Source organism: Patagioenas fasciata, chromosome 1, assembly GCF_037038585.1.
Source record: "Patagioenas fasciata isolate bPatFas1 chromosome 1, bPatFas1.hap1, whole genome shotgun sequence".
NCBI classification, from domain to species: domain Eukaryota; kingdom Metazoa; phylum Chordata; class Aves; order Columbiformes; family Columbidae; genus Patagioenas; species Patagioenas fasciata.
The window spans coordinates 12,637,034-12,657,468 of NC_092520.1; the positions used below are offsets into that span (position 1 = coordinate 12,637,034).

The window sequence follows — 20,435 nt, forward strand, 5'->3', positions numbered from 1 at the left end:
ACCGCCTGGTGAACCACAAGAAGAAACTCTTCCTCATTCCCAAATTCCTTCCCCAAAGTCTTCTGAAGGTTAACGCATACCAAGTGCTTTAAAATATTTGGATGAGAAAGGGCTGTAGAAGAACACAGGATTATTGAAGCATTTTCATCACAATTTATAGTTTGATTTCTTAAAATAAAACCACCTAAGCTGTGCTCACAGCCTCCTCTAAGTGAGAGGTAGAGGGACATGTCACAGGACAACATTTCAGCAAACAGATGAAAGACCTAAGTTATACTGATGTTACTTTTCCTTCCTTTAAAAAAAAAAATTTAAAAAGCAAGAGCTGTATGCAAAATCACCTTTTTATTGCCACTTTATACAGATTTAAATATTGAACATTCAGATAAACAACTACCTGTATTTATGTAGTTTGTTGTCACCAGAGACTGGTAGAATTTCCCTTTCCAACTTCTGCAAGATTCCTTCTGGTGGATCCTGAACTATTCACTTTGCATGTTGCTATCTCACAGCAAAATGAACATTCTTTTTGAGTGAACTATATAGTGTTTAATGAAAAACTCATTACACAATGTAGGCTTTCACAATATGTCACATTTTTTTGCAAAATAATTTGAAGATTCCAAGTAAGACTTCTCTCTTTTATTCAAAAAATAAATATATCCTTTCTGAATCAAAGCACTTCATATGACATTAAGTACAAAGAAGAAACGTACTTCTTTGGAAGTTCTGAAACAGACATACAAGAGCTCATGGGAGCAACATTATCCGTAACAGTGATAAAAGCTGAAAGCTGATTTTTTTACAAATTTGTAGCAGAACACGATTTCCTTTTACAATATAGAGCTTCAAACAGATTTAAGAAAAACACCATTTGAAAAGTCTGAAAGGCACATGAACTGGACCATAAAACGTACTGGCACATTCACTAATACGTTTTATGTTACATTCCTAAAGAGAATCTGCGGGACCCTAACCAAGAGAAGACTGAAAATACCAGCAAGTTCCTTTGTAAAGTACTAGGAGAGCGGCACAGAGTTCCTTTTGGCTCTTGATAAAATTATTAATACCCCAAAGCCAGAAAGTCTGAAAAGCTGCATCATTCAGTTGTATTTGGACGAGTTGCTACATAAACAAACACAACAATGAGCACGACTACAACAGCCAGCGTGGGAAGCACCACTGTGGTGATTTGTTGCCGGGCCTCTTGCATCGCCTGTTTTCTCTCCTTTTTATCTTTTGAGGTCTCTTTCTTGGGTTTTCCTCTTAGTTGCCTCATCCCTCCTCTTCGGGTCTTTTGTTCAGCAGAACGGGGGAGCGAAGGGAGTTGAGCAGCAGAAAACAGTCCAAGGTCTTTTGAAACAAAGGGTCGAAGAACTCCTCTTTCAAGCGGTTGCCTGTGCAAGCAGCTGCAAGAGAAAGAGAAATAACATTCTTCTGAGTAAAATCTACGCATATTCTAGTTATTAAAACCACCTGCAGCTCCACTTGGTAAATCTTTTATCCAGCTGGCACCAACATCTACGCAGCTTCTTTCAAGGAGGTGGAATCGCAGTGCACTCACTCAGCTCCTCAACACCACTTTCCCCATAAAAACTCTGACAGTTCATCACGGTGCGTGTTTGCCCAGGAGCACTGAACTCGCGCTCTGTTAAGCCAGAAACAAAGCCCAGCACCATCTATTTTGTCCTCTAAGGCAAACAAGATAACACAGCTAAAGACTTAACGAAAATCATATGAGTTAGCCTCATAATATGAGTTAGCACAAGGTACCAGCTGCCCCCTCTAACAGCAGCCCTGATGATGTGGTTGGACTCGATGGTCTTAAGGGTCTTTTCCAACCAACCTGACTTTCTGATTCCAGGAAAGGTCTGCGGTTCCCCACAAACCTGCTGAAGGACGAAGGGCGAGCACACTCCTCGCCATAAGGAAAACCATTCAGTGTTTATCGGCCTCACCAGGTGTTTATTGCACTAAAGGATACTCTAATAGGAAGAAACGTGGGGAAAGAGCTGCTCAACTTACACTTCTGGTTCTGCTGCCACAGAACAAACCCTAAATCATAACATGACTCAATATTGTCACTCTTGTTACAGCTGTCATACGAAAAAGATCCCCACCATAACCAGTACGGTCGCAAATCACCGCTGTAGACAAGCAGGCGTTCGTAAGGTCGTTGCTCAGAAGCATCTACCAGACCAAAAGCAGATCTAGAAAGTGAGATTAACAAAAACACTGCACAGCACAAAAGCCTCTCTGAAGTAAGGAGAATTAGTAAGTAATTAGCAAGTAAGTACTTCCATACCCTGAGTTGCCTACAGCTGTGCCACTCACCCACCATGTCGGGGGAGGACACCAACTCTTTGGTTACTTCACTCTTTGCTACATCCCTCGTTTGTGCAGTAGCACAATTGCTGGGTGTTGCTTTTTCCGTGCGAGAGACGGAACCTGACACACCAATGTGATGTTCACAGAGTTCACTTTATTGTCAGGCCGGGCTAGCTTTATAGCAAAGCCGCCCTGTCCACACACCTTGCAATGATGTGATTGGTTGTAACACGTGCTATACAATAACGTGACAGGCTGCATGTATGTAGTAACAAACGGGAGTTGCCATGAAACCAATCCCTCTAACAAAAAATGCATGTCTTGCTCCACGCAGCATCACTTGCTACCCAGACATTAAAAACATCAGGATGTTTTTTTAAATCTCTTTTGAATGAATATTTCATTCTGAAGCAAAATTATAACAAGTTAATTACATACACTAGCTGACATCTGACGACTTAGAACAGAAAGCCTTCCCGCAAATGTCAGCACCACTTGAATCACAAGCTGGTGCTCTCTGGTTTGGGAATTTGGCGTCAATCTCCAAATACGTTTCCAGTAGCTTGGGCTACTTGGCTTTGCTACTGGCTGAGATGGACTTGGACAGAAATTGGCCCACAGTTTTCGGAGAGATGAGCCTTAGGGTTCATCTTAACTAAACCATGAAATGGAAGCGGTGAATCTCTGCAAGCTGCTGCCAGGCCACGGCTGCCACTGCGTGCCCGGAGGTGACAGCCAGCGCGAGACGGTGGCTGCAAGAGACAACGCTGCCCACAGGAAAGCTCCGGCATATTGGACATGCTGCTGTGTTCATGTTGCTACAAAACAGCATTTAAGAACCACCACTCAGCTGCCTAAGATGAAATTCTATGGCCTGTGTTGTGCAAGTGGAGTAACCAAATCACAGGCATCCCATTCCACTGCCAAGCCCCGCATGGGCTGCGCTGGAAGGCAGGAGATACCGACAGGTACGGAAAGGAAAAAACAGATACACAAAGTGCAGTGCGTCAGGGCTAGGATTACAACCTTCGGGTCTCATTCCTTGTGGGCACAGCCCACAAAAACAAATTATCTCACATTACTGAACTGCATCCTCCTAAAGCCAGTGATCACCCTGCCTGTGGGCTGGGAAGGCTGAACTCGAGCAAAGGGAGGAAGGAAATAATGTAGCATTGGGATGGGTGTAATTAACCGCCTAGTTAGCGCTGCCCATTTAACACCTCTCGGAGCAAGCCACTATCAGAAGGGCAATGAGAAAGGGATGTCCCACAGGTACCCAAATCTTGTGGGAACTCCAGCCTTAGTGACCAGCAAACCTCAGACTGCCAGAGAACTGGAAACTCAACTTTTCTCCTTAAATGAAACCAAGAGCCTCCTTTCCCTTCCCGGTCTCCCCTGCACACAAGAGGACTAGTGAGTCCCGGACCATGCGCATTGTCCTACAGCTGCTTCCCGTTCTGATGAACTGCTCAACCTGGCCCCAGCATCTGGCGAGGCTGGAAACAACCACCAAACTGGTTCAACTGCTGCTCTTCCTGGAAACTTAGCAACTCCCTCAGCTGGGACATTTGTAGGAACAGCACAGAAGACACTAACAGAGTGGAATATTCATAGTCCACAACAGTCTGGCACTAGCCAGAGCCATGTAACTTCAGCTTCCTTTGATGCATTTCACAATTTAAAATTTGACAATGAAATTGCATGGGGTGACAACGGTCTGGTGGTTGTTTTTTTTTCCCCCCTTTAAAATTCACTACAGCAAAGTTACGCCCAAAAGCAGGAACCTGCAGGCTCGAAAGAAACCATCTCGATTGCCAAGTCAAGAAAATGAGTGTTGGCTTGGTACTGTTGTTTGTTACACACTGAAAAGCTAAAGTTTCCAGCAGAACCAAACATTCAAAAGTACAACATAGAGAAGACAAACCTAAAGGTATCGTTCTTCAACATAATACAAATTCACAAGTTTAGTACCCTGGTTTGACATGTAGAGCCATTACATTCCTCCTTGCTCATCATCTGAATAGCTTTTATATATACAAAGTGTTCTTCTTTCCATCTTCTGGGTGAAGTTACTCTGAACTGTTTTACAGAGCCAAGCTCAACACCTGAGAGCATCAATCACTGCACTTGCTGAAGTCACTCCCACCAATGCTGAAGTATTTTCCAGCATCTTAAAGCAAGTGAATTACGGTTAAGCAAGGGTAATTTTGTACAAGAAGGCTGGAGTGAAACCTGTGGGGACTGCTAGCCTTCAAAACACAGCAACAATCTTCCAATCAGGATTTATGGCAATCCACTGTCTCCCTGGTTTTTTGTAAAATTAACCCTGACCATGAGCAATGTGCAACTCGAAGCTCCTCATGCCGCACACGGCTACTGTTGCGAGCCAGGACCGGCTGCACCAGCGCTTGCTGAGTTTTGCAATTCTGCATCCCCTTCTACGTGCAACACGTGCGTGAAACATTTCATCTGCACTAAGTGTAACCACACATCTAGACGTCTAAAGAACTTATCACCAACCTTATGGCATGAATGTATTAGCCACGTTAAGCTGAATAATTTTTCTGCAAATCCAAAATTACGAGTGCTTGCAAGCCAATTTGGATTAACCCGGCCTCACGATCCTGCTACTGACACTGTAACATCCTGGAACAGCAAAACAACTTTTAATTCTTGTCAGATTGTTTGTTTGAATTGCTTTTTATCATTTAAAATGTCCCCTAGGGCCATGGATGTTACTGAGACATTAAAAATAAAACCAAACAACAAACCAGCAGACAATGGGGACACGCTGTATTCAAACTGCCTGCCAGCAGTAGGGAAAAGGACACAAGATACCAAAGCAGACAATATTCTTCACATTATTTTAGCATTAAAAAGTGCTAGAACCAGCAGTTCCCAGTCACTGGGACACACCAGCATCAGAGTCAGGAAGAACTAAAACCAACAGGCTTATCAATTTGTTACTTATCGTCACTACTGGGCTGATTACCTTAGGGTAGTAAAGCTGGAGCTGCTGTACAAGGGCTGGAAGAAGAGTCCAAGAGATGGAAAGAGGAGGCGACGGGGACCCAGGGACAAGAGGAGCCTCGGTCAGCAGGGAACCAGCGCTCAGCACGGAGCCGTCCTGGAAACAGGAGCAAGTTCTGCTCGCATGGTCCCAGCAGAACAGACACAGCGGCTCTGCAGGGTCTCCTGCACATGAGGCTTTAACCCTCCCTGACCTCGTGCACCTTGCACTTGAGCACAGCTGAGCTGGTGGCCACCGCAAGGACACAGCAGCTCCCGACAGAGCAGAGGAACCCCATGTGCTGCCCCAGCCAGCACCAACCAGCCGGCTCAAGTAATCCTGTTCTCACTCCTAACCTTCGCTTAAGTGGAGTCTAAGCAAGAGATACTCATTACTTCCTACCTTTGAAACCATGCAAATGGGGGGGTTTGTTTGATTGTTTTTCTTTAAATTGAATTGCATGTAATACAGTAACACAAACTCTAGGTACTATTTAATAAAGGACACGACTTGTTTTAGGCTACCCCATGAAACATAATTTTTTTTTTTTCAATCATTACTCCATAACTGATTTTACCTCAAGGTGAAATACCACATTTTGGACAGGAAATTTTCTTTCCTGCAGCTTGGATTTCTGGCTATTACCAGAATAGCATCAGCAGGGTCACCATTTTCGAATGTGACACAGCCAGCTTCGAAACCGAGCTAAATGGGAATTTGAAAAAGTATTTCACTAGGAGCTTGGGGCAGATTTACAAAGAGCAACACTTGTGCACGGAGCTCTGGTTGGTGTCTGCAGAGCCCTCAGTTCCGCACGCAGCCTTTCCATCCAACAGGCCCAACTCTGTCAGTTGGTTTTTATCTTTTATCAGTTTTGGCAGGTCTAGGAGGCAAAAATAATAATCGTCACATCTTTTAATCCCATTGGGTGGCTGCTACCGGGGCAGGATTTGCATGAGCACTTAGACCAGCTTGCATCCAATGCAGAGACGGAAGCTGAATCTGCTCCTGTGTTTGTTTCAAACGCATCAGGCACCTAATGCCCTGCAAACCTGGCTCTGAGGAAGGGGCTTCTGAACAAAACAAAAGGGAAAAACAAAAGCTTGATTGTACCAGTTCTTACGCAACTGCAGTAGTGATTGTCCAGCACTACTTCCATCACATTCAAGCACAATTATTACACTCCATTTTAAACGCTAAATGCAAAATGACAGTAAAAAAAAATCTTCATTATTTGACAGGCCCTAAAAGAGCAAAATGTTCTGTGTAATCACTTGTGTGGCTGACAAAGACGGATAGAGCAGAGATTTGCCAATGTGACTCAGAGAGCCATACCCTAAAGAGCAAGCCAGCCCAGAGGATTAACAAACCACTTTAATCCCAGCCACATCCTCCCCAGCCAACCCACTTCCAGCAACACAAAACAGCCCCATGTCGAAGGGCACATCCCAGTTGCAGGACAGTCCGTTTTGGTACTGAAACACAGGTCTGCGCAACCACTAACATGGAGAAATGATTATTGCCTGTTTAAAAAAAGAAAACTTCATTTGTACAAGCTGTCCCCCTAAGGAAACAGGAGCAACCCAAGCGAGCAAGGACCCTGCAGGAGCAGCCACACAAATAACTTTGGCTTCTGCCTTCTCAAATGCTCTGGGTCACCCAGCCCATTGCTTTTTGAGTTGCACAGCAGAGTTGGCGCACAGCTGAAGATAATGCTTGCAACGCTAAATTGGAGATCTCCATGTCTCAGTGGTGCTATCTGTTGTGATTTCAGTGTGCTAGAAAAGAAAAAAGAGCATTAAGACAAGATTTTTTGTTCTGTGAAAAATGGATTTTCATGTTACAGCATGAGGCTAATTCTTAATATCATAAAAAATTACCTCAGTCTATTTGACTGTAGCAAGGCATGATGATTTGCAAATCAAAACAACCCTGTTTTCAAGGGTAAAAGCTTTTAATTACACACATAACAATATGGAACTATTAAGATGCTGTTTGAAGTCACTTTAACGGTATTTTTGAGTGAGGGGTGCTGTGTTTTTTTCTAAATTACCGACCTAAATCTGAATTGACATCACATTTAATGTAAATGCAGCTTTGAGAGTCTCCAAACTACTCACAGCATATGAAAAGTGAAAGCCAGCGCTGAACGCTGCCAGAAAGTCAGAGAGAGCAAGGCCGCCAAAGCAAAAAGCTATTTCAGTACGATTTTCACAACTCTGAGGACTTGGCTACAGTGAGTAATCTATAAGAGAAACAAAAAGCCACGGACCTCCGCATCTGGGCAGGTTTTGTTCAACGGAGATGAGGCGACAGTATTTTTGGCGCATACGGCGTCGCAGTGCAATCCTATCTGCCCTGAACGCAAAGAAATGTAACAGGCTTCCATTTAAAAAAACACAGAAAAAGGCAAGTCCTTTTGCCCCATGAACAGGTGAACAAATAACCCATATTTTTCTTTGCAGATACAGAACCAGCATCAAGACAACTCCTGCAGTCCAGGGAAGACATACAACTAATGTATACTGAAAACACAAGAAAAACAAACATGTAATTTCTGTCACTGCACGAATTCAGTTCCTAGGGGAGGCTGTAAAAGAAGCGCTCGACATTCTCCATCTACGGATGATCTTGCAAGTAAATGCAGTAAACCACAACACCTGGCATATGACTTGGTATTATGTGTTTGCTCAGCTGTTTTCCTAAAAAGTAATTTTCTCAGCTGTTCCCAACAAGATTCCTCTGGATACAAACCATTCATCTTTCCAGTGTGTTTGCAGAAATTCAGTCAGTTTCTGAACAACGATGCTAAATAAATAAATAAAAATAAACAAGTCACGGGTGTCGGAGCTCCTCGAAATTCACGTGCTGCTCTTCCAGACCAACACCACACATTTGGCATTTGCAAGAATGCGCATCAATTGGAATCTGGTGTAAAAATAACACTTCTGCTTTCCAGTACTGCTGCATCAGGATCATAAGCCCACTGAGCCCTGGGCTGTCACTGCTAGCTCACTGTCACCAGAGGGTCGCAGTGCTCGTGCTCCCAGCTAATGTTGACCTAGATGGGAAACACACTTCTCCTAAGATCCAGCATGTGGTCTGCTTGTTACTTTTCCTATTCAAACTACCAGGTTCCAACATGGTCACTCCGTGAGATGGTATCGCTATGAACGTGTTTGAAACGCATCCTGTGGACACAGGCCAGGCACAACGCCAGCAAGCCCGAAGCCCGATGTTACAGTTTTGTAATGCAAACGGGAGAGCTGAGGGACCGTCACTGCTTTTCATTATAATTCTACTGTCATTAAAACTTTGGCACTGAAAATTCAGTCCAGGCTAAAACTTGGCAGGCAAAAAAACCCGTGCCCACAGCAGGAACGGATTGTTAAATCTGAAACAACAGAAAACTCAAAGGCAAGAGATGAGCCTGAGGCGGCAGAAGCATGTGCATATCTGCGTGTGTGTGCACTGCAGAGGGGAACGGTGGAGACTGACCAACAGAAACACTGGAAAAAAAGCTCCCTGGATACCAGGGCAACATCTGGAAACATCACCTGTACTCCCTGACCACAAGGCAGTCTGTATATGCTGGGCTTGAACTACTTGCGAAACAGTTTGTTTCTTCAGGAAGCACGAAGGGAAACCTCCCTCTTCTGGCTCAAGATACAGAACTACCTATAACAGGAGAAAATAAGTGTGTGCCTGGCCGCCTGAAATCCTCTTGAGACCATCATGCAGGGGAAATGGACAACATCAACAGTGGCATTTACCATTTTATTTTATAAAATAACCTGGAGGTATTCGCAGCTGTAACGCAAGCTGGACGCAACGCCAGAGCGCGTTACACGAGGGCTTCACATCTCAGACTCAGCCCCTTCAGGGCTTGTCCGAAGTTCTGTTTTTTCAAGCTTCTCTTGGCACGGATGGGTTTCCAGCAGGAGGCAGAGGAAAGGCTGCTGGCACAGGGCCCATCTCCCCGCTGGTACACGTGCCAGGGGAGGCCTGCGTGACACTGCAGAGTAACCAAATCACCCAGAAATTGACCCAAATACAGTCACTGAAGTGGGTGCCTGTGATACTCCCTTACTTACTCGTTTTCCAAGCAGGGCAAGTGGTTTGAAGCCTCTGCAGCGCTGCGGCTTGGCAGATTTCATTCCCATCTACACACTCTCATTTGATCCAGGTAATCAAGTTATCAATGAATGAAATAAAAACCTCCACCTTACACCGGAACAGCACCACAGGTTTAGACTAGAGCCAGAAAACCTGCGCCTTTCCCAAATTCCTTTCAAATCACAGAAAGGTTCTCACATCAGCATGACAACAATGCAATCAGGACACCTTTTTTTTATGGGGGAAGTGAAGATAAGAACTGAGACTTGCGACACAGGATGGGTGGGGAGAGTTTTTTCTTCCTATCACTGGTCTCATTAAAACCTCGTTCCGTTTACTTCCTAGCTTAAACCTGAAGTCTTACTGCATTTCACTAAACAATCCCACATTATAATAAAGCAGCAGGCTCTCCTGCCATGAGTGATCGACTCTGCAATTATTTAAGGAGAAGGCACATAATTACATGCAGCTGGATTAGGCTGATCAAATCCCTGTTAGTGTCTGTCAATATACACATAAGATGACAGTGTGACATTAGTGTAAACTAATTTAAATGCAGAAAGTTTAATTAAGATTTAATAAATTACATGGACAGAAAGAAAAGAAGTTTTACAGTCTAACTAAAGGGAGTTTCCCAGCAAAGCCACTCTCTAAACACAAGCCTGGTTTTGCCTAATCAGCTCTGCAGCACTGGTTCTTGCACCCCCTATGTATGTACTTCGGTTTACAGTCCCATTGCCAGGACTTTCCACCAGCTCAAAAACTCAGAAGCAAAAGCAAATGCTACAGAGCCGTGTGTGTAATGAAGGCAATTAGGAGCAAGCCCGGGAGGTCAGAGAAGGATGTTTCCGAAGTTCCTCTACAACATTCCGCAAACAGCTATCGATCAGTCCCGTACTTCAACCACTGTAAGTACAAGTGACCTTCTTTTTAAAGCACTTACCAAGACCAAAATATTACATCTCCCCGCGTAACAGTACTCATGTTCTCCCTTCTCATTTATTCCTCTACAGCCTTCCTTTCCACTCAGGTTGTTTTTAAAGCAATCTGCTATCCTTGCAGTGCTCTCAAAGTCACCCACGATGTGCATTAACCCCAATAACCTCAGCACAAGACACCAGTTTCACTCCCTGAGGAGCAGCTCCAAACTTTTCCAAGGGCAGTCACGCTCATGCCCTGCCTAAGGCGTCTTTCTCACGCAACACATGAGAACATGGATGCAATTCAGTTCTGAACCACAGGTAAAAAAAAAAAAAAAAAATCAACGCAACGGGTGGTAATGGCGAACAAGCCACTTCAGCTTGCACAAGCCACACATGCGGTGCCAGGGAGATCCAGGTGTGGGTGACTGGGACTCATTGCTCACACACATTCCCTTTCCCCCTTCACTTCGTGATAATGACTGTTCTGCATGTCTTATCACCATTTCTAACCTTGATCCCTTCACTGTTTGTACATCAGGTATTTTCCAAGAGAGGAACTCAGCCCGGAAGGGGTGCGGGAGCGACACGGTGACACCGCAGACTCCCCCTCCACCAGCAACCGGCTGGTGTTTCGCTGCATTGAAAAGTAGGATCTTGGATCTCACGCTAAGCAATTCGCTGCTCCCCAAAGCGGCGACTGAAAGGCTGAAGGAGCTGGGTCTCTTCAGCTTGGAGGAGACTGAGGGGTGACCTCAGTAATGTTTACAAATACATAAAGGGTGAGTGTCACAAGGATGGAGCCAGGCTCTTCTCGGTGACAAACAAGGGTAGGACAACAGGCAGTGGGTATAAAGTGGAACACAGGAGGTTCCATTAAAATTTGAGAAGAAACTTCTTCTCAGTGAGGATGACAGACACTGGAACAGGCTGCCCAAGGGGGTTGTGGAGTCTGCTACTCTGGAGACATTCAAAACCTGCCTGGACACCTTCCTGTGTAACCTCATCTGGGTGTTCCTGCTCCGGCAGGGGGACTGGACTGGATGATCTTTTGAGGTCCCTTCCAATCCCTGACATTCTGTGATTTTGCCACACTATGATCTCCTAGTATGTTACCTGCCAAATTAAATCAATTTGAGTATCTCATTAAAGCAAAAAACATTGCGGATTTTGATTCATTTTTAATAGTCCCTCTGCCAGTTGAGCTCACTGCTCTGATCTGGTTCACTCGACCATTTGTTGGCTGCTCTGCTCGGCCGCCTCTCTGTGGAGGCCCTACACTGCTTCAAGAATTGTAGAAAACACTGAACGACATACAGGATCCTCACCAAAGCCTTATCCAAAAAGGCAGCAAAAATTCTGAATGAGCTCATTTACCAAACATGAACTTTTCCTGCAGAGTTAGTTTTTTGGCAGCTGGGGGAAAGGGAAAAGGGAAACAAGGAGAAATTTGAGAAACATAAGTGCTAGAAAGGATTACAGTGCAATCTCCTGGAAAATATATGAAAATTCAATACTGTGTTAAAACTGTCCAAAAACATTAAGCCCTCCCCTATTCAATCACATTCCTCTACAGTTCTCGGTCAATCTCTCCACGCTGGGGACAAATCGCTGTCAGATAACCTTTTCTGAACAAGTCTATCACTTATCCTAGTTTATGTTCCATTTCCTTTGGCTGCACAGCTATTTAAGTCACCCTTCTGAGCCAGAGCCTGTGGTAATTTTTCTCTTCTGTTCCACTGCAATTCTTCAAAGCATCATAAAGGCAAATTTAATAAGCACCTCAATTTGTATTGCTTTCTATTTATAATACTGCAAGCACCTGCTGCTGCTGAGATCTAAGCAGGTATCTTTTTTACTTTGTACAGATTAATTCAGATCAATATTAATAGCTTCATATTTTAGAGCAATTTCAAGAAACACTGCTCCAAGCTGTTGGGTGGGTTGGTTGGTGGTAGTTTGGCTTTTTTCTTTTTCCTTTAGGGCTTGGGTGATTTCGTGTTAGTTTTGTGGTGCAGTTTGTTCTCCCTTCACCTCCCACTTTTATTAAGAAGCTGCTGATCAGCTCTTAAAAATACAACTTGTTTTGCTTCATTGTTCACATCAACCAAATTTGACAGCAAGTTTTCTGGTGTATTCAGTAGATCCCTCTGGCCAATGCAACAGCAGACATTCAACAACCAAACCACTTCAAGTCGTACCCTGAACCCATAACAATGGAAGTCAAGTCAGTGCTGGGGCCCACGGACAGTTTGGGAACCACCAGTGTGCAGTGAACAGGTGTTTAAAGACACCTGTCCGTGATCCGGTAGATGCAGGGTTTGGATCACGTATTATTTGACCTTCTCTCAAACCAAGGGTGTTTTGGTTTTTAATCTTATCTAAGTGCCTGTGATCACCAAGTGACAGCGAAGACTGCACAGGGCAGAAGTCCTAGGGCTGACCTTTCAGGGGCTGAGGAATTGTGTCCTCAGGCACCTCTCCAGAGCGTCTTCCACAGCTTACGGACAGAATACTAATGGCTGCGCCCCGGGCTTTGGACATCCTGGTATCTGCAACATGACCACCAGCTGCTCTTGCTGTTATTTCATTTAACAAAACGATAGATAGGAAGTTTAATGTAGTGGGGAGAAAGAAAGGGAAAAAAAAAAAAGGTGATGCTGCACAAATAGGTGAATGAGATAATGAAGCTCAAAGAGAAAGTGCAGAAAACCACTCAGTATGCAAGGGAGGAAGGGAAACAAAAGGAAAGAAACCAGCACATGAAAGAAAATCACACCTGGAATACTGTGTCCAGTTCTGGGCCCCTCAGCTCCAAAAGGACAGGTTACTGCTGGAGAGAGTCCAGTGCAGGGCAACAAAGATGATGAAGCGAGTGGAGCATCTGCCTTATGAGGAAAGGCTGAGGGAGCTGGGGCTCTTTAGCTTGGAGAAGAGGAGACTGAGGGGTCACCTCATTAATGTTTACAGATATATAAAGGGTTAGTGTCACGAGGATGGAGCCAGGCTCTTCTTGGTGACAACCAGTGATAGGACAAGGGGTAATGGGTACAAACTGGAACACAAAAGGTTCCACTTAAATTGGAGAAGAAACTTCTTCTCAGTGAGGGTGACAGACCCTGGAACAGGCTGCCCAGGGAGGTTGTGGAGTCTCCTACTCTGGAGACATTCAAACCCACCTGGACACCTTCCTGTGTAACCTCATCTGGGTGTTCCTGCTCCAGCAGGGGGATTGGACTGGATGAGCTTTCGAGGTCCCTTCCAATCCCTGACATTCTGTGATTCTGTGAAAAGCTGCAGGGAAGTGAAATAAAGCCTAGAATGAGGCGCACAGAAGAGTGAGTCCATCAGAGGAGACTGCCACCAATTATCGTTCTCATTTCTGCACTGTGTTTATTCACTCTTAGTGGCTGACAAGCAAGCTTTGTACTTGTCATCCAGCTCCTACTTGTGTATTTAGGTGTGATACAGCACACTCCTCCACAACCTGCCAGGAGATCTCTCAGAAGACTTCACAGGACATTCTGAGGACAACTTCATCTCTAGAGTGTCTCCCAGTGCCTCAAACTCCTACTCCAGAGAGATTCTGTGCTATTTGCCTCTTTGCAACATTTAATATGGGCCTTAAAATCGTGACATTTTAAGTGCTCCCATTAAAAACATGCGTCTTTCTCAACAAAAGCAAGCCTTGTTGCTGTGTTTATTCAGCCCAATCTTGCCAAGATTCCTGTTAAATTTGTGAGAAAAGCATGCTCGAAAATGCATAAAACCAACTTTTTGAAACTGTTTCTAACCGCATTTGTCAAAAAATTAAGCAAATGAAAAGCCTCAGAGACACAGGAAAATATCACTGGAAGGCACTCAGTATTACGCCCTCCACTTGCCTATCAACAACAAAAGCTCAATACAGCCAGTATTTTGGGAATCCATAGATTCTTTCACTTTAACAAGAAAGAGATAATACAGAAGGCACAGGGACCTTGCATGCCATTTAAAGAGAGATGCCATAGATGTTTTCAATCCCTGACTCAACTTCCAAATTACCATCCCAAAACATCTGTAACCTTCCCGTGTTCTCATCCTCTTCCACGATTATGTATCACGTGGGGAGGTTCTGAACTTTTGCAACAGCTATATTGAGTAAAGCAGCTATAAACAGATACGCTATAGATACTCCAAAATGATAGCTGATCATGATTTTTAGTCTTTCAAGCAAATAGGACAACTTTAAACAGCAAACATTGCTCTATCTACCCATCCATAAATTAGAAGTGACAATAGCAGATTATTACTCATTCACTCAGAGCTTTTGTTTGGCCCTGAGAGAACTGGCTTTCTTCCAAGAGCTGGCAAACATTGGTTAATATACATGTAAATGTTTTATTTCTCTCAGAGTAGGCAATTTCACAAAATGAAACAGCGAATTAAAGACGACCCGAGTTTTTCTGCTGACGACCGTCTCAGACGCAGCGCTGCTGAAACCCTTGGTGAGCGTTTTCACACCGAGCCGGCAGGGAAAAAGACACCTTTTCTTTGGAGAGTGAGACAATTTCACTGTGGAAACATGAAAGCTTTTATATAAATATTAATATCGAAGCTGTCCTGGAGTTAAGTGGATGGAAACTAGCTTATATAAGGTTGCAGTACTGGCCTGGCAATAGTGAGACGTACTGAAATGGTTTTGCAAACGCTGCTCCAAACAGGCTGTTCCGCAACACAAGAGCTGCGGTGCCAGAAGTAGATTCAGTGACCCCAATGTTTAATCTGAGGACGCTATAAAATAAAATAGCACTTCAACTCCTGAGAGTGAAGAAGAGGCATTTTGTCCTCTGAATTTCTAGTGCAAGTGTAATGGAAAAGGAAAATGTTATTTTACTCAAAAACTGCCACTAATTTGAATGGGGAGGAAGAGGAGAGACTAAGAAAAGGGATGGAGATTCAGCACAGAGAGCCAAATAAACCAAATATCCGGACAGAAAGCCAGGCAGTGGTTTAACAGAGCCTCTTACTAACCAGTCGAGAACCTGAATATTCTAAATAAAGCCAAGTGCAATACACTCATATTCTTGAGCAAGGGCTCTCCAAAACCAAGCGAATCAACAAGCACATTCTGTGCACTCAGAGATGAGGACACTACACACCACCTGCAGCCAGATGCCAGAACCATCTTTTTCCTACAAAGCGCTAGGGCTGTCAGAAGAGATTGAGATCCATTTACTCCTCCTATGACACAGGCTACCAGCCATTGCCTACCTCTCCGTCCAACAGAAGCATGAGATTTTTCTCACTAAATATTATAACTGATCCTTGAAACTAGAACTATTAATACAACCCCAAAGCAGATTTTTGAGAAGGGGAAAGGAGAGGCATAGCCTTTTATCTACTGTACATGTATCACTTTCCATACAGGCACGCTAAAGTTCCAATCAACTGGGAATGCTAGCAACAGGTCAAAATTGTTCATAAACCCCTAGACAGAAATGACACTATATTAATATATTTCAGAATAGCAAGTTTAGAATGTAACACAAAATAAGGTAGAAAGCACTGGCTAAGATCACAGTCACTTGATTGAACCCAAGAGCAAAAAGTACATAATACTTAAAAAAAAAAAATCAAGGCAGCAGCAGTCAAAATTCACCTCCTTCAAATGAAAGGAAGACGTGGAAGATCACAGAATCGACTGGGTTGGAAAAGACCTCAGAGATCATCAAGTTCAACCTTGGTCCAACTCCAGTCCATTGACCAGATCATGGCACTAAGTGCCATGTCCAATCTCAGTTTAAAAACCTCCAGGGACGGCGGGTCCACCACCTCCCTGGGCAGCCATTCCAATGCCTGACCACTCTCTCTGGAAAGAATTTCTTTCTAATATCTGGCCTAAATTTCCCCTTGCAGAGTTTAAGCCCATGCCCCCTTGTCCTATTGCTGACTGCCTGGGAGAACAAACACTGATGAGAAGCAACAACTACCAGCAGAAGATACCTTCAAAAGAATCAGGACTATGCACATGGGACAAGAGCTTTTGAGAGGTTCAGTTTCCATCTGGCAACTTGTCTCAGTTGCTGCTACAGAGCTCCACAGGTTTCAGCCGGGTCTCTCCAAGGACATGAGCATCTATGGATCTGGAACAGACAGCAGATCTGGTTTTTATGGAGATAAATACACCAAAGACTGCTGGCATTAGAACTGCTCGTCCTCACATTCTCCATTTTAACAGGAAAATAATTTAGACTTTATAGGCTATTACATTAACTAAAGCTACTTTTGAAATCTTTTTCATATTTACTTCCCATAATTATATGGATTTTTTTTTTAACTTGCAGAAAATTACAGAGATAATCGCTGCTAGAGCAAGCACACCGTCTAGTACTTGACAATACTTTTATTTGAATCATGACCCTAAAGCTGCACTTTTCAGGGCTGCTTTCACACCAAACGCGCTCTCCCTCCTCCTGGATGCTCCTGCTTACATGACACTTTCAGATCTCACAAGGAAATCCGCTGAATGGAAAGGCGACACCAGAGAAAGAGGCAGTGCCAGGTTCAGCACTGAAGAGGATTTTAAAATTTATTACAGGGTATCACTTCGACGCTCAATGTTTTACGTGGCTGAAATGAATACAGACGCCTGGCAGAACTGCAAGAGAAAGTGCCTCTATAAAATGCGACAGCACTATTACCAGCTAAGCTACCAGTTAGACATCACTGATTACCAGACTGGACAGAGATTTTAACTCATCCAGAAAGCAGACAGCTAATCGGGTTTCTTAATGGGCTTCTCTCAGTTTCGCCGGGGCCGATGCATACTGCATATAGGATTTGGAAAGAGATTTTTCCCCAAATAGCACCTACCACTCTACGACAGCTTTCTGTCATCATCTTGGCTTATGCTTATATAAAGTACCAGATGGAAAGCCAGAAGTTACATGAACAGTCACAAAGAGGTTAATCATTAAATTCAAGCTCTGCCAAGGCAGCAACAAAGCTGACCTCTTGAATAAATTCAGCTTGGATAAAGGTAGCATTGATTTTCCTAAAGAGGTTTCATTACTTAACTCCATATTCGTGATCTGAGAGCATGAAGTCAAGAGTTAATCCAAATTTACTATTTCTTTTCTACCTAAAGAGGAACCAACCCATTTAAAATGCAGAGAATATGATCGACCTCCCTACCTTTCATTGTTCTCTCCCCTCCGAGAGAAACTGAACTTCACAGCACTTCGAACCTCAGGGAGAAATAAAAAAACAAAACACCACAACAAAACCAAAAGCCTTAAAAAAACCCCAGTTCATCTTTATTCTACAAGCTTTTCTTCCAGCACTGAAAATCCAATGCATATTTTCGCCCAACTACTGGTATCTCTTTATTACTCTTAACGCTTTACTAGAAAGTAGTTTCTTTAGCACACACGTGAAGAAACTTTCTAGTAAAGAAACGCTTTACTAGAAAGTAGTTTCTTTAGCACACACACACACACTTTAATTTGATGAAGGGACAAGATCTGTTTGGAGCCCAGGCAACAAAAAGATACAAGGTAAACTTTTGGATAGGTGTCCCCAAATCTTTCTGCCATATTTTCTGCTTTCCAACTCTGATCTTGCCTGTTAAAATGTAAAAGTTACTTACATCAGAATCAACCAGCTGACTACTACAAGCAACACCATTAAACAGACAAGTTCCTTCTTTACCTCCTTCAAGCATGATAAGGATCATCCATAAAAGCAAAGTGATCTGAGTTTCCAGTTTCCCATAGGTACTCTAAGATATTTACCGAACCACAGCAATTATGCCCATGACAAACAGGGTGTCGCACCCACTTGGTGCTTTCGTAATCTTCTGAATTACTACTTTGACTCATATCTCTGGGAACGTGAAACTTACCTAGAAAAGGTCTAAGAAAAAGTGTGGAAGATTAGAGAGACTAAGTTAACAAAATAAAAACAACAAACAAACCCTAGATGTCTTATACGAGAAAAGGGATATAATTTCTTTCTCTCCTATTTGAAAGCCTTGCCTCTTTCACAGTTAAGCAAATTTTCCCCAAAGAAGCCATTGATGATTGCATTCTTTCGGAATTTTTGTGTAAACAAGTGCTGGAATATAAAATGGAAAGCCAAAGAGGGATATTAAATCACAGGACATTTACATCCCAGAACCCTGCATGTATCTATTTGGAGGGTGGGAACAAAACCAAAAATTTGGTATGAAAAAGAAATAAAAGTAGACAAGAACGTGGAACCTGAAAGGGTTTTTGCTTAAGGTCCCTAATGTCTTAAGAATTGATTAAAATTTGGTTTTAGAGTACCTCTATTTCAGAGAGTTACTTCAGTGATGGCTCCTGTTACAGCAGTTTCTGCTGGAATATTTTACTCTGGCTGTCAGCCAAATCTTTGCTATGCTGATGCCAAATAAATGATACCCAATTTCAACGACAGATGCTGTTGTGTTGACACATAATTGATACGTTTATATTCAGGGCTCCCTGGAATTCTGTAACAGCAACACTTTATTCACAAGAAATACGACTGACAGCAGAATTCAAAGGGACCTGCAGAGCACTGATGTTGCTGCATTGCTGATATTGTGAGTCTGGGGGAAGAGAAGAGACCATCACTGCCTGTCCAGGAACTGCCGAGGCCACACATTTTCTGGGGCAGTGGAAAAGACAAAGACGGTCCAGCAGCAAAAGTTCTCTGGTTTACCCAGAAACCAGCTTGATCAGGGAAACAGAAAACCTGAAAGTTTTCAACACAAGCCACACATCCCTTTCCTGCAGAGCTTGTAACTGCGTAGGAGATGGAAATCACAGAAACACCACAGTGCTGAAGTAACAGATACATCCCTAATCTCCTCTTCCTCAACTTCTTTGGTCTCCTAGGCAGGAAACAGATTAGCAACCTTTAAAAATACATTTAAGCAAAGGTACGTTCCAAAGAAAACATGATACGCCCTCTCCTTGCATGTTCACTCTCTTGTACGTAACTTGAAATAAACTTTCATAAAGAGCACTTATTTTGGAAAGCAACTATGTCCCTCCCCAGGCTTAACAAACCTTCAGTAATTCTTACAGGGGAAAAAAAGCTGATGACCTTACAATATATGCCTACAATGTAAATTTTCTTCATTTTTACTAATACAGCATCGTATTTCCACACAATGAATAAAAACATTGACAGAATGAAAATATTCAGAGAAATTCATATTCATCTATTAAATTTTTTTTAAAAAAGAAAATAACAACAACAACTAAAATGTGGCACAGAAGACAGCAGCAAATAAATGCCACATAGCTACGTTTTCAGTAATTTTTCCAGGTAGTATACGTTGTTCAGCAAACATGCAATGTGGAATATCCTGCCATGATGCCTCTTTTTCATTAAAATAAAGTCAAGCTTAAAAATACTTTTGAATTGCATTAAATGGGGATTATCAAACACATTTGAAGCTTACAGATAAAGAGGCATCGCTACCTGGAAGTCTTTTCAACTCCTGGAAAACGTGTTTTGCCAACTGTTTCTTAAACTGTATTTCAGAACACTGATCATACCCAGAACGCTTCTGCACTGTAATTTGCTTCTGCTGCTTGTGGGGCCCTATCTGGCTCTCAAACACTGTCTGTGCTTCTCTGTAGTACCACAGGAAAGATTTCTTCATTCAGTCACCCGTTTCCTTACATTATACAAAAAAAGGACTGAAAACACTGATGTTAATTCTTCAGACTCTGCACACTGCAGTTCTTTCCTCTACTTCTTCCTCTCCTGTACTTCTAAGGGTTGCTAAGGCCAAAACTGTCAGAATATCGCTCTTCACACTGAATTTCTCCTTCAGGAGTGCACAGAACAGACTACAAAGTTATACAGGTAAAAGATTTATCATCAAAACTCATATTTCTCAAAACCCCAAAATTGTGATTCAGTTCAGCAACATGAGATATGAAAAAATATCCAGGATTCTATCTTTGCAAAAGCAAAGTGGTTGAAAAGGTCAAGGAGGTGCATTAGGTAGTAAAGTTTTAGGGGCCAGTGGGTTCTTTTCACTGTTTTGAGAAGCACTGGAA

At 43.1% G+C, this 20,435-nt stretch overlaps 1 protein-coding gene across 1 annotated transcript in view; it reads right to left on the minus strand.

The window, feature by feature from the left end:
• Positions 1 to 326: 326 nt before the first annotated feature.
• The window catches only part of SMCO4 (single-pass membrane protein with coiled-coil domains 4), a 28,891-nt gene continuing 8,782 nt past the window's right edge, over positions 327 to 20,435 (minus strand). Inside the window, exon 2 of the mRNA XM_065850867.2 lies at positions 327 to 1,409. Coding sequence (XP_065706939.1) covers positions 1,100 to 1,279 — 180 coding nt within the window. The 5' untranslated portion in view covers positions 1,280 to 1,409 and the 3' untranslated portion in view covers positions 327 to 1,099. The remainder of the gene's footprint in view (positions 1,410 to 20,435) is intronic.